The sequence below is a fragment of the Leopardus geoffroyi genome, chromosome C1, assembly GCF_018350155.1.
Source record: "Leopardus geoffroyi isolate Oge1 chromosome C1, O.geoffroyi_Oge1_pat1.0, whole genome shotgun sequence".
NCBI lineage: Eukaryota > Metazoa > Chordata > Mammalia > Carnivora > Felidae > Leopardus > Leopardus geoffroyi.
In genome coordinates, this window is record NC_059328.1 from 62,437,236 (window position 1) to 62,452,309 (window position 15,074).

General features: G+C 39.0%; 1 protein-coding gene across 2 annotated transcripts in view; it reads right to left on the reverse strand.

Annotated features, from left to right (window-relative positions):
- Positions 1-2,893: 2,893 nt before the first annotated feature.
- Positions 2,894-15,074, reverse strand: part of CRYZ (crystallin zeta) — a 36,890-nt gene continuing 24,709 nt past the window's right edge. Inside the window, exon 9 of one of the 2 annotated variants that reach the window (XM_045477870.1) lies at positions 2,894-3,928. In XM_045477870.1, coding sequence (XP_045333826.1) covers positions 3,746-3,928 — 183 coding nt within the window. In that variant the 3' untranslated portion in view covers positions 2,894-3,745. Of the gene's footprint in view, positions 3,929-13,965; positions 15,055-15,074 lie in introns of those variants that run through there. The other variant, XM_045477871.1, reaches the window with a different exon arrangement.

The following is a 15,074-nucleotide window of genomic DNA, read 5'->3' on the forward strand; positions in this document are numbered from 1 at the left end:
TGGGGAAGAAATATCTCTTATCTACACTCCTACCTACAGAGATGACAATCAAGTATGTTGGCAGTCTAGTTAGGTTGGGTGTTTCATAAGATGCTACAGGGGCCCACAGGGCCAGCCAGTCCTTATGGATCAAGGACAGCCTCACAGAGGTGGTGCTGCTTAAGTCTTGAAGGATGAGCCATTTTTGTGAGGCAACAAGGTAGGAGGTGGGTATATAGTGCAGAAAGTGCCACACACTGGAAACTAAGGGGACAGCACGTGGGCAAGGCTGAGAGGCTGAGAATGCGGGTTTACTGACCAGAACTTATTTCAGGTGCCTGGAGAAGACAGAGCATGGAGAGAGATGGGGCTAAAGCACAGAGAGAGCCTCAACTCAGAAGGGCTTTGGAAGCTTAGTTTAAGAAGTGTGGGTTTCATGATCAAGGCTTCAGGGACCCATTGGAAGATGTAACCGTGACAGTGATTCGGTCAGATTTTTCCACTACTAAAATCAGCCTGGCTCCAGGGTGGAGGGAAGGGAGGAGGACTCAAGTCCTTGTAAAATAGGAAGCTGTTCAAAGCGATGAGAACCTGAACTGCGCAGGGAACGGGTGCAGTAGAAAGTGTTTTAGGAAAGAGTGGCAGCCGGTATTAGAACACGTTTAAACGTGGGCTCTGAGAAAAAAGAAGGATTGTATCTCATGCCCCAAATAAAAGAAACATTTCTTTTCCTTAAACAAAGAGAGGAAAGCCCCTCCTCTGAATGTAGACGTCTTACTTCTCTTTGTATGTGGTCTTAGGAAAGAGTTAAAAATATTTCTCATCACATGAGAGCATAATTGCTCCACAATCCAAGCATGCAATTTTACAAACTAAATTTGGAGACTTTCAAAAAAATATTGATCGCACCTGAAAACATTTAATGAATGCAATTTGGAAACAAGGGCCCAGAGACACCAATTTGTATCAACAGTGCTTAAATACTCCCATAAAAAAACACACACCCAGGGCCTTGGGAAATTTGGATCACTATAATGTGTTTTCAGAGGAAGGTTTGAAATTTTTAGATGAACAGCTATAATTATAAATTGAAATTAAATACAATGCGAGAGAGGCTATGATTTCCCTTGCCGTCAAAATAAATCTAAGGAATATATCGTGTCCACTGAGTATCAGACAAGGGCGTGCACTTATTCCCTGTATAAACCACGTCCTGCTTTACATACCAGAGTGCTCTTACTTCTGTATCCAAATGCTAATGGATACATTTATCCATCTAACTCAGATTTAAAATCTAAGTATTCCCACTGATGTGCAAGGCTCCCTGTTACCTCACTGATGTCATCTTCTGTTACTCTCCCACTCCCTCATTCCACCCGGGTTAGGGCACCTTCATCATCCTGAAACACTACAGAGATGCTCCTTCCTCAGGGTTTTTACACTCACTATTCCTTCTGTCTGGAAAGCTCTGTTCAGATATCTACTTGCATGACTCAGTCTCTCATTTCCTTTAGGTCCTCTGTTCAAATATCACCTTCATAGGAAGGTTTCCCTGACCGCACTACATAAAACAGCACCTGCTCTCAACATTCTCTTGCCCCTTACTCTGCTTTATTTCTCTGTATAGCTCTTATCACCACTCCACGTTCTACGTAATTAATCTATTTGTGTATCATTGCCTCTCTCCACTAAAATTCAAATGTTATGAAACCACAGACTGTCACCGACGTTTAATCAGGGCATAGAACAATGTCTGGTTCCGAGTAGGTGCTTAACAAATATTTGTCAAATGGATGATGTTTGTTTGAAATATTTATTAAGTTTTTAGTTAGATGGGCAAGCTAGAGGTTTTCAATCAATTTACCAACCACGTACTCTGTGGCAGGTACTATTCTCTAGCTTTTATGAGACAAAAGACCACCCATGGATCCCTGGATAAACAGAGCAGTGGGGGTCGGACAAGTCAGTTGATAATTGTAGTCAATTATACTTCAATAAAGCTGGAAAAAGAAACAGCTGTAATCCACCTCTTCATTCAACATGTACTTATTGAGTACTTAATAGAAGAGAGCGGAGTTTCTTCACAGGCTTTTTATGTGCCAAGCATTGTGCAAAGGCATAGAAAGATGTATGTATTATATTTTTTAGAACAGCCGGTAACCATTATCCCCGATTTACAACCATGAAACTTGAAGCTTACCAAGGCCCAAGGTTGCCACACTAGTGAAAGATTAAGACTAGACCAAGTCTGAGGGCCTAAGTGGCTCAGTCGGGTTAAGCATCCGACTCTTGGTTTTGGCTCAGGTCATGATCTCAAGGTTTGTGTGCAAGCCCTGCATGGCGCTCTACACTGACAGTGCAGAGCTTACTTGGGATTCTCTTTCTCCCACTCTCTCTCTCTGCCACTCCCCTGCTTGCTCTCTCTCTCTCTCTCTCTCAAAATAAATAAATAAACATGAAAAAAAAAAAAAAAAAACCTAGGCTAGGTGTAACTAAACCAGCCCTGCGAGAAATATTAAAGGGGACTCTCTGAGTGGGAAAGAAAGACAAACCGACAAAAACTCGAAAAGAACAGGGAAAATCTCAAGACTAGACCAGGTCTAGGTCTAACTCTGTATTATAGTTATTCTGCTAAAGAAACTCAGAGAAGAACCATCTAACCTATGAGTGAGCTCAGAACAGCCTTCCAAGCAGAAGTAACACCTAAGGTAAACCTTCAAAGTAATGGGCCAGAGTTGGGCAGGGTGGAGGGGAGAGCACGCTGAGCTGGATGGACAGCCTGTGTGGAGTATCACAACATTGTACTTTCCATAAAGAAACTTCTGGGCCTTTGTTTTCATTAATACAGAAGGTTAAATTTTGCTCTCTGAATTACTGAAATATAAAAAATACAAACACACACATACACACCCCATTATAAACAATAGCAAAATCAATTTAATATGTGATATAACTCAATCATGCAATGCAAATAATCAGCAGGAAAGAATAATATAAACACAAGACTGAGGAAGAGCCAGTATTCCAGATTTTAACAAAAGAGATATGATTGCCTATAAACAACATTTTCCATTTATAGCATATAATTAAATAACTTATGTGGCAATTAAATTACATGCCAATTAAATAGAATTGCAAGCCTTAATAAAACAAGTTAAAAACAAATGGAAGTTATTACTGAAGCACATCAATTGCTTTTTTCCTACTAAGTTGAATTGACATCTAAAAATTAATACTTACCTGTGTTATATACTTTCTATATTTAGAATAGAAGTTTAAAAATTAGACAGTTACAGGTTTTTCAAGCTAAAATTAAGTAAGGTTATGACGTCTGGATGCTTGTTTCATTCAAGTAAAATAATAAAGGAAAATGAATGTTTTAATTCATCGGTTTTACTTTTATTTTCTTCAAAATTCCATTTTTTTCCTCTTAACCATCCAGAGTGAGATTTTCTTTGAAGCAAGATGGCAGGTACCCAGAGCTGAGCTTTGACAGTATACAAAGCCAAATTTTTCATACTTGATCCAAGTGTTAAATCTGCAATTTACAGTTAATGTACCAACATGTTTACATACCTCTGTGGTATGTAAACCATAATACAGTTTAAACTTCAAATTAAATATATATATGTATATATATGTGTGTTATATGTGTGTGTGCATATATATATGTAAATTGCAATACAGTTTCAACTTCAAATTAAATATATATGTAATATACATCGTGTGTGTGTGTGTGTGTGTGTGTAATACTTGAGATATAACATTATTTGTAATAATACTTGATAAGCAAGTATTGTTTCTGGGAGATGTGCCTCTCCCTTGTTTGTGGTTGTGCAGGGTTATGTTGCGTACCTGAGGCTTCATATGCTTCAGAGAGTTTAGATAAACACTGACCAGGATTACTGGGAGCAAAAGATCCATCTGTCCACTTGAACCTCCTTTGTACCTGTCCAGAGAAAAAATATAGAGTACACTAAACCTAACTAAGGTTATTATGGTCTGGTTGTTAGAGTACCATGTTGCCCTCATCCTGTCTTTTCTTCCTACTTTGCAATGTACTTGAGAAAACTGAAAAATCGTAATGGATCAATTTACAATATTTTATTTTCTAAAATTCTCTTTTGCATGTTTACAGTGCAGAGCCCCCTTCTCCTCTGATAGGAGAGCTAGGGAGTTACCTGAATCTAGTTCAAAAAGGTTATATAAAAAGGAGTCCCTGGGTGGCTCAGTTGATTAAGCGACCGACTTCAGCTCAGGTCATGTTCTCACACTCTGTGAGTTCAAGCCCCGTGTCGGGCTCTGTGCTGACAGCTCAGAGCCTGGAGCCTACTTCGGATTCTGTGTCTCCCTCTCTCTCCGCCCCTCCCCAGCTCGTGCTCTCTGTCTCTCAGAAATAAACGTTAAAAATTAAAAAAAAAAAGGTTATGTAAAAAGAAATTGTAATAAAAGGCATACTCTGCTTTCCAAATCCTTGTTTTCTCTTAATCTATGTAAGGCATACCCAAAATAGACATGTAAAGAAAGACAAAAGTTGTCTATATGGAAGAAACAAAACAAAAAGCCTTAAAAACATATATTCATAATAAATGTAAGTGGAGCTATAAATACAACTTGATATAGCAAAGCTTGCAGGTAGGAAAAACCTAACTGGCCATTATAATCCTTCACTCCCCAAACACTTGAATGCCTGCCCTCTACAGCACTATTAGGTTTTATTCCTCACCTCAAGAAGCTTAAGGTCTAGTGCAAAGAAGTTAAATCAAAAGATAAAAACATTCACTCCTCCTGATTAGCAACTGCTTATCCTACTAAGCTTCAGCTATTCCATGCTCTTCCCTAGCTTGTGGTTTACAGCAATTTGCTTTCGTTAAGTTTCAGTGATATCTGATTAGTAGCTGCTTCCACATTCTATCTACCGTCCAGAGGGAAAAATGCCTTGCTCATCTTCCAAACACTGCACACAGGGATATAGTGAGATCATCTTGTGATTAATCAAAGGCTTAATTCCTGAATATATCTGGAGAAAGGGCAATAACGGGACATAAATGGCATGAACAGGAGTACAGGCGGGAAAGTTCTGGGTTTGAAGGGCAAGTGAGAGGGGGCAGCTCAGCGGCACATGTTTCATTTGATTGGCTAGAGCCTCAGTGGGCAGATGACACGGTGAAAGGAAGACTGGAAACTGGAGGTTGACTACAGGTTTGATGCAGGGCTAGGTTTCATTGAGTGATTCTGTAGATGGATGGTGTCCGTACTAGTTGAAGGTATTCCAGTCACCACCTAGGCCTGGTGGAATGCGAGGGCTGGTTATGGCTAACCCACTGAAGAGCAATGAGGGATCAAATGAGTGGAAGGACTGAATGCAGTCAAAGAACAGGTAGATTTTAAATTTTTTTAAAGGACTTTAAACTACCTCTGCTTTGGAAACTGATTTGTTCACGGTCTAGTCACTTTAGAAAGGCATGTTAAATTAAATCTTCCCAGTCCTCACCACCGCAGGGGCTGGAAGTGAGGCCACAATAATAGTAATAACACAAATCCTATTATTTCAAGTGAGTCCAGTGTCTGGCCTAGGGCATCCAGCTCCCTGAAAAATCTTCCCCAAGTATTTCTAGGGGATCCAGAGCTGTCTAGATCATGGCTCTTTCCCTGGTCCTACGGCTGCTGCTTTTCTTCTGTGTACCCCTGTCCTCCAGTCAGCCTCTGACATGCCTCTAGGAAAAATAGGCACAGTGCTAGGATCCCACTGGCTGCAAATTCCCCATTCCTTGGTCAAACCATAGTGTTTGGAATTTACATCTGAAAAATGCATTATGAACACAATTTCAGGCAGAAGTTAAGGCACATTCCACAAATCAGTGCATAATAAATATTTATTAACTTATTCAATAAATGTTTGCTTACCAGTGAGGTACAGAGACAGATTTAGGAAATAAAAGACAGAGTCCCTTCACTCAAGAAATATATGCCATTCTCGTCAGCAAAGCAGACAAATCAATAGTAAACTGCAATGGTGTAAGGTGTGCTTTTTTGTTACCATGTTTATATGAGGCATCTGTGTGTGTGTGTGTGTGTGTGTGTGTGTGTGTGTGTGTGTGGTGTGTGTGTGTGTGTGTGTGTGTGTGTGTGTGTACTCACCTTCTTCCAAAAAGAAACGACTACCTTAGGCAGGGTGGCAAGTGTTCAGATTTATTTCAGGAACAGAGTCGAAGGGTGCCTAACTCCGATTAGGGGTGGTCAAGGAAGATTGTCTGCAGGATGTTATCGTATTTAGTAGAGCTTCAGATTCCATGTGCTGCCTTCACATCTTTGAGACTCACAGGGCCCTAAAGGCTTAGCTGTGAGTTCCCCTACTCTTGCCAGAAATATCCCTGACCTGGTGGGAAAGGCTCCCCACCCTTGTTCCTCTGTCAGCTGGGCTGGTTATGACCCATCCTGTCCTCAGCACAATGAGTTGGACCTCTCTGCCAGCCTGTAAAACTCTTCAAACCCATCACATTCCCCAGTGGGAGCCAGGGGGTACCCTACCCTCTTGTTACTACAAAGCCGGCCTCCCAAAGTGCCTTTTGTTTCATTTGGCTCCCAAGTACAACTACCCATGTGGCCGTCTCTGGCATTCAGTGCCCTTTTCCCTGGGCTGTGGGTGTATATGACAAGTAACTCTTGCCAACCTCACCTGGCCAGTGTTGGGTGTTGCGTGTTTGGCCTTCTCACACTATTTCGGGGGGAGGAATCCCTCCTTCACCAGCGAGGTGGAAAGGAGGTGCTCAGAACAGTCATGTTGGAGGAGTTTTGGAGGATGAATAAGATTTACGTAGGTGGAGACTTGGAGGAAAGCATGTCAGAAGAGAGATACAAAAGAGTATGATGCATTTAAGGAAGGACAAGCAGATTGGTAGAATGGAGATAGTGAGGGTAGAGGCTAAAGAGGGAGTGCCATTTGTGAGAAGGTAAAGAGGTTTTTTGTTTGTTTTGTTTTGTTTTGTTTTGTTTTTCTTGAAACAACATTAAAGGATTTTAATGAGACATTTCACAAAGATCACTCTAGTACTGTGTGGCCAATGGATTCAAAGTAGGGCCAGAATAAAGGCCAAGCAGCCAGTGAGAATGCCATGATAGAAAGTCAAGCAGGAAGCAACGAGAGCTAAGACCAGGTTCTGTAGGTACAAAGAATGGAAGCCATTCAGGTTCCTGGCCCATAGGATGCAGTACTGGGGACAAAGGAGGGGGAAGAATTGGAAATGACTGCTAGACTTGGGTAGCCAGGTACAAGCTGTCTTCATTCACTGAGTTAGGACATGCAAGAAGAGGAACAGGTTTGAGATTGGGAAGAATCCAATTCTGGACATACTGATTTTGAGATGTCTGTGGAACATCCAAGCACTGTCCAGTGGATGGTTCATCCTATGGATCTTAGAAGAGGCTGGAGATAAAGGTTTGAGTGCACAAAGGTGATACTGATGCCTGGGCTCTGATGCAAGTCAAGAGGAATGTACAGAGAAAAAAAGTCTCAAAGTAAAGCATGCCAACATTTAAAAGGTGAATGGAAGAAGAGATGTTTACAAAGTAAACTGCAAAGAAACCAAGGGTATCAGGAGAATGTTGTTCTGGAAGTCAGGATAGGAAAGAACCTGGGGTGTTTATATACTTAGGGAGATGATGAAGCTACAGGATTCAGGAATATTCGACAGAGCAAGGTTCATGAAGAGGCCAGAGCAAAAAGATTCAGAGAAAAGATGGAGAAATTAATGCTTAATAAACAGAATGGTCATCACTTCCAATGAAAGAGATGAAGACAAAGGATACAAATAAACATGTAAGTATAAATAGCTTAATGTTTTCTTCATTGTGAAATAAAAATTCCAGATAAATTGCCTACCACTGGGTGGAACAAAACTGAAAAACAGTGCTCCTCATTTAGTTAGCCAGCAGGCTGACGATAAAGAGGCAAAGAATTCTAGCAACTTAAGAGTTTTCATTTATGTGGAAATGTAGTTTGATAGACATAAAAAGGAACATAATCTGAGAAGCACTTAGAAGCTATAGTGATAGGTCTATAAACAAGACTATGTGAAGCCAGCTAATAAACTCAAACCTACTTTAGGATAAAAGAAACTGCAAGACATGTAAAAACCCAAATTGTATGGATACACTGTGAAACAGAATTACAGTGTTAATTCCTAAGCAAAATAATATTTCACCAAATAATACATGGGTACAATTTTGTTACAATGCATTTGTCACACCTACTAAAAATGCTTTGATTACAACTGATGCTTACAATTGGATTTCAAATGTGATGTTGCAATCAAAATAAACATCCAAGACAAATTGATAAGCCTAAGTTATTCTTGTTTTTTTTCATTAACCCTAAGTTAAATCTGAGAGTTCATTACTAAAAATGTACATACAAAGCTTTCCCAAGATCAGATAGTTCTCATCTGAAGAATATTTTATCTTTTCAAAACAAAATGGACTATTCTCTGAGGACAACTTATTATTTCAAAAACAAGAATAAAATAAGTAAATCATTACAATCCACTTAGTGCAAATTTAACACAAATGCACTGCAATAATTTTTTAACAAGCATGTCATAAGAATAAATCATAAATTACCAACACAGATAAAAACGAATTCTGAATGTGCAGGCATACAATTACAGATGGTTCATGGTAAGATATATACTTGTACTCTGAAACTTAGTCATTTGTTTTGATGTTTTTATATTAAACTCTTTAGAACCTAATGTTTATTATATAAGGAAGAATTTCTCTTAAATAAAATTTAGCTGTTGGTTTGTCAGAAATAACTTTTGTTCAAAAATATTTGAAAATGTTGAAAAAATAAAAGTGTTGGGGGAAAATCTTTATAACTCCACTACTAAATCAGAACCTTCTGATAAGTATCTAACAGACATCTCTTGAAATGCATAATTAACTGCAGTGAAATAGAACTGGAATTATACATATTTTGTATTTGCTCTTTAAACTTAATATTCCGGGGCGCCTGGGTGGCGCAGTCGGTTAAGCGTCCGACTTCAGCCAGGTCACGATCTCGCGGTCCGTGAGTTCGAGCCCCGCGTCCGGCTCTGTGCTGGCAGCTCAGAGCCTGGAGTCTGCTTCCGATTCTGTGTCTCCCTCTGTCTGACCCTCCCCCGTTCATGCTCTATCTCTCTCTGTCCCAAAAATAAAAACGTTGAAAAAAAAAAATTAAACTTAATATTCCTATTACTGTGTCCTGAACATCTTTCCATGCTAATAGCTATAGATCTACCTGATCATTATAATAGCTACATTGTATTATGCTATACAAATATATTAGCTTTTTAATGACTTAACTGATGAAAATCTGGGTTGTCTCCAATATTTTATTATAATTAGCTATGCTGCAGTGAAAACAACCTTGACATATGCCTCTATAAACATGTCTATCTCGTTAGGATAAATTCCTGCAGTGGAATTAGTGGGTCAAAGAGGATCCACATTTTAAACTTAAGGACATTACCTATCTGCTGTCCAGAACAAAAGCAATTTCATACTTCCATCCATAGTCCATGAGTGCCCATTTCTTGAGTTACTAATGAGGGTGAACAACTCTTTCTCTAGGTTTGCTGCCATATGCATCTATTGTTGAATGGGTTATCCACTCATTTTCATTCTCTTCGAGGGTGTTCATCATTTAATATAGAATTTTTTTAAGATGATTCATCTTTATGTGTTATGGATTTTTTTCTACTTTTCCTATTTTGTTCTTTCTTTGATAGTTTGGGCTTCTGAGTAATGGTGTAAGGGGACGTTCACCTCTCAAGATTATAAAAAAATATTCTACCATCTGTTTGTTGTATATAATTTTATTTATTATATTCAAGTTTTTGAACCATCTCAAAGCCTATTGTCAACCACAAAAGTGAGAAACATTTCTAGACTCTCTTTTGTTCCACTGATCTTGGACTAATACTTTAGTAACTCTAACTTGGGAAAAAAATTTTCATATCTGCTGGGACTCGTTCCAACTTTTTAAGTATTTTTTTTTAATGTGTCTGGCTATCTGCCTATTTTTTTTTTCCCCACAAAAAAGCTTTGGAAACATTTTTTCAAGATTCTAAAAAGTCCTATTGAGATTTTGGTATGAATTACGTTGAATTTCCAGAGTACAAGAGGAAAATCTGTACATGAATCTGATCAAGAAATCTTTATTCCATTATGTCCTCCAGGAGTTCTGTAGTTCTCTTTTTAAGGGTCCTGTATGTTTCTTGTAAATTTGGTCACTTATATTTCACTGCTTTTTAAATTTAAGTAGTATTTCTATTGCTAATAGATCTTTCTCCAATATATTTTCTGATTGATCAGGTTTATATTAATTTTTGTAGATTTATTTATTATTTTTTTAATTTTTTAACGTTTATTTATTTTTGAGACAGAGAGAGACAGAGTATGAACGGGGGAGGGTCAGAGAGAGAGGGAGACACAGAATCAGAAACAGGCTCCAGGCTCTGAGCTGTCAGCACAGAGCCTGACACAGGGCTTGAACTCACAAACCGCGAGATCATGACCTGAGCCGAAGTCAGACACTTAACCGACTGAGCCACCCAGGCGCCCCGATTCCTGTATATTTATTATGCAATTAGCTACCTTTCTGAACTCATAAGTTTGAACTCTTTCCATTTATTCTCTTGTATTCTCCAGGGTTTGGATAATACAACTGTAAATAATGATTCTTCTGTATGCTCCCTTCTAATATCTGTATGTGTGACTTCTAAAAATTTTAAAGGATAGGGGCGCCTGGGTGGCTCAGTCGGTTAAGCAGCCGACTTTGGCTCAGGTCATGCTCTCGTGGTCCGTGAGTTGGAGCCCCGCGTCGGGCTCTGTGCTGACAGCTCAGAGCCTGGAGCCTGTTTCAGATTCTGTGTCTCCCTCTCTCTGACCCTCCCCTGTTCATGGTCTGTCTCTCTCTGTCTCAAAAATAAATAAATGTTAAAAAAAAAATTAAAAAAAAATAAAAAAAATAAAAAAAAATTTAAAGGATATATTTTATTACTAGTAGTTTTTAGGGGCACCTGGGTGGCTCAGTCAGTTGAGCATCTGACTTCGGCTCAGGTCATGATCTCATGGTTCGTGAGTTCGAGCCCCGTGTCGGGCTCTGTGCTGACAGCTCAGAGCCTGGAGCCTGCTTCGGATTCTGTGTCCCCCTCTCTCTCTGCCCCATTCCTGCTTGTGCTCTGTCTCTGTCTTTCAAAAATGAATAAACACTTAAAAGAAAAAACTAGTAGTTTTTATTAATTTTGCATAGATCTAATAAAAACTATCAGTAAATAAACTTAGCTCTTTTGGTTAGTTTAGGAAAATATTACTTTGATCTTTCTGTTTTCTTTGGGGTGGCACACTATAATTCAAAACTCGTATTTTTCTTTCTTTTGTTTGCTATATCTTTTTTTTTCTCATCTCTTTCTCCACATTTTTAGAGTGATCAAATTTACCCATATGACCATTGAAGTTTTCAGTAGCGTCAGTTATGCTGATTTGTTCCTTGTATGGGAATTTGCTTTGGGGGTTTGCTTTTATTTTATTTTTTCATATTTCAGGATGCTTCCCTTTCATTCCTCCTCTATTTCAACTTACTCCTTCTTTATGCCTAATAAATATGAAAGACTATTTGTTTAAACACTTCTTTATGCAAGACAGAGCACTAAGTACTTCACAGACTTGAACTTGTTAACTTTCTACAAACGCTAAGGTAGATATTACTCCTGTGTTATGTGTGAGGAAACTGAAACTGAATGACTAGTTAATTTGCCCAGGACTCTACAGCTGGTCAGTAGGAAAGCCAGGATTTAAAGCCAGGTCATCTGCCTCCACAACCCATGCTTTTAACAACACTACCAGACGGTTTCACATGCCCTTGCGTCTGTTCATAGGGGAGTTCAGTTCCTTTCAGATCTATACCTGGAATGAGGTGGCCTCAAAAATACCTTGAGTCAATTCCACAGCCTGCTGCACTAATGCAGGAGCATCTTATGCTCCAATTCTTAGATAATTTGCCATTGCTCAAGTCAGACAAATGTTCTCTGTGCAAGGGTTATACACCTTCCAGCATTTGTTACAATCTAGGGATCCTCCACCCTCCACCCATTAGCAAGAGTTTCTCTGTGGTGACTGTACACTCAGGGGCACAAAGTCCCCCTCACTCCTGAGTCTGCAGGTGTACCCCAAACTGAAATCTGTAGTTTCTATCATGCAGGTGAAAGAAAGGGGCAGAGGACTACTGAGGGGGTGGGCATAGATCTCAATTCTAGCTAGCTCAGATGATGTCTGGGCAGCAAGGACTTGATTTTCTAGGTAGTGTAGCTCCTGTGCCCTGAGTTTGAGGCAGTGACTGAGTTGGAGCTTTTTACTAACTTCTCTCCAGCTAATTTGGGTCAATGAATCAAATGACAGACACTGGAGTTACTATAAATTCCCAGTGGATTCTGGCACAGGGTTTCTTCTTTAGTTTCTAGTACTGTTATAATCTTTGTGCGAATTTTTGCATGAAGCTGGGAAAGGATAACCAGGGATTACCAATCTCTGGCATGTTTAACATGTTTAACAAGCATCTGTATCACACAGCAGGTTTGTGATTTGATTTAGGTTCACTTTTCCTTTTTTTTTTGAGAGAAAGGGAGAGTGTGGGTGAGTGAGTGGGGGAGGGGCAGAGAGAATCTTAAGCAGGCATGGGCTCAATCTTATGACCTTGAGATCATGACCTGACCCGAAATCAAGAGTCAGAAGCTTAACCAACTGAGCCATCCAGGTGCCCCTAGACTCACTCTTAAAGAGTATACATAGACTGTCTTCATCAACACCTAACAGTCTGACTCACTCACCAAAGTGAATCTAGATCACTTTTTATGATATAACATTTCTGGGCTCTCTTCTTGGATATAGGAAGTTCCCCAAATATGAGCTATTCCTAAAGCCCTATAGTGAAACTATCCTATGACAATTTTCAAATGACGTATTTTTTAAAAACCACCATGCTAAAAAATGGTAGTGCTGGAAAAAGAATTAAGGATTGATCTGAGGTGTTTTCCCATCTATGAGACGTGGTTGAGGAGGCAGAGAGAGCCAGGTCAAAGTGACCTGATAGGTTTTGCTATTCTTTAGTGTTATCTTGCACAGAAAAAAAGCTCTTTACACCGTGAATTATGGAAGCCCCTTGGCACATAGAATTTCTTGCCTGAGTAAAGCTGAGCTAAGGACATTATAAAATGCTACCTCTTGGGGCACCTGGGTAGCTCAGTCAGTTAAACATCTGACTTTGGCTCAAGTCATAATCTCACGGTCTGTGGGTTCAAGCCCCGTGTCAAGCTCTGTGCTGACAGCTCGGAGCCTGGAGCCTACTTCGGATTCTGTGTCTCCTTTTTTTTCTCTCTGCTCTTACCCTGCTCACACTCTGTCTCTCAAAAACTAAACATTAAAAAATTAAGAAAAAAATTGAAATGCTACTCCCCCCCCCCCTTTTAGAAGCACCCAAGTTTTGTACTTCTACGGCCAAAGTTACTCTGGATGGAGGCAGCTAACAAATGCATCAAAAATATTAAATGTGTAACTGGAAATCTCATGCTACATTAAGTGCCCTTCATCTGTGTTCTTATGTCACTCCCTTGTAATGATTGGTTTTACGTATCAATGTAATGTCACCATGTTTTATTTATGTGCTTACAAAAAGTCACCACATGACTCTAGGTAGATTATCCTCATAACGCAGATGGGCTGCACGCAATTGGTCAAAGTCTTAAGAACAAAAACTGAGGTTTCCCAGAGAAAGAATTCAGCAATATAGAAACTCTGTTGGCCTACCCTAAAGAGTTAGACTTATCAGTCCCCATAGCTGCATGAGAAAATTCCTTAAATCTCTTTATACATACGCATGTGTGTTTGTACATATATAGGAGGCTGTGCTCATATAAAGAAAAACTGGACAAAAATAACAATCAAACCTCATTTCCTTGCACATAACATTAATGGCATTTATTTAGTATAGATAAAGACTTCCAACACAGAACACTGTTAGGAATTAATCATTAGGAACTACGTAAGAGATGTGATGTAAGGCAAGTATTATATAAAGATGAAATAGATAAGCAGTTTTTATTTTTCTACAGAATTCACTGCAAGTTACCATGCTATGAAAACAAAAGCCGCCCACTCTTAATAGGTCAAATTTGTTTAGTAATTTAAAGAAAAATATATGACTCCCATCACACAGATAATTCTAAATTTACTTTGAAATCAAATCATCAAGAAGTATCTATCTGGAGAGACTACGGACCTATTATCACATTATAACAAAGATAAGGCTGCTACCTTCACAGAATGTATGGATAATTAGTAATCAACCATTAACACAGTGAATGTTCTAATATTTGGGGAAATATTGGAAAACTATTTTTTAAAAAACAAATTTCTGTGGACATTGTTTATCTTGCCAATGAGATTAGTTTGGAAAAGGGGTCTTGTTTAGTCTAGAAAATCTTCAGAGTCCAATAGAGTTCTGGGCTGAACATATACTGAAGATCCTTTACAAGCACAAATAGGCTTGGAAATCACGCAGTCTTACTTTGAATTAGCTTGCTTTAGTCCAAGGTATGGAATTAATGATCAAGTACTAGGAATTTCTGTAATGTACCCAATGCCAAATGGCTACTAACATTCTACTTCCTACTATGATGACTCCTTGATTAGAGCTCGGTGGGAGGCATAAAGCATATTGTGAACTATAAAATAAATTGTACTCCAATTTATTCCAGATCTCTAAAGCTAAATCTTGTTTTTCAATATAAGAAACTCACTATTAGAGCAAAAGTAGTATAAGTAAAACTGGGGCAGGAAACTTCTAATTGCACAAGAAATACATGAAAGACTTAATCATTCTAAGAGAAGAATCATTTTCCCAGTAGCCCCACTGCTATGGATGATATTTTCATGAGCCTGGGCCACCTTCTCCAATGAATACTGAGAACCTATTACAGGTTTCAGCCAACCAATTTCCATTCCAGCTTGAAGGGCCGCTGCATATTGCCTAAATTCCTCCTAAGTGAAAGAAAAAGGTA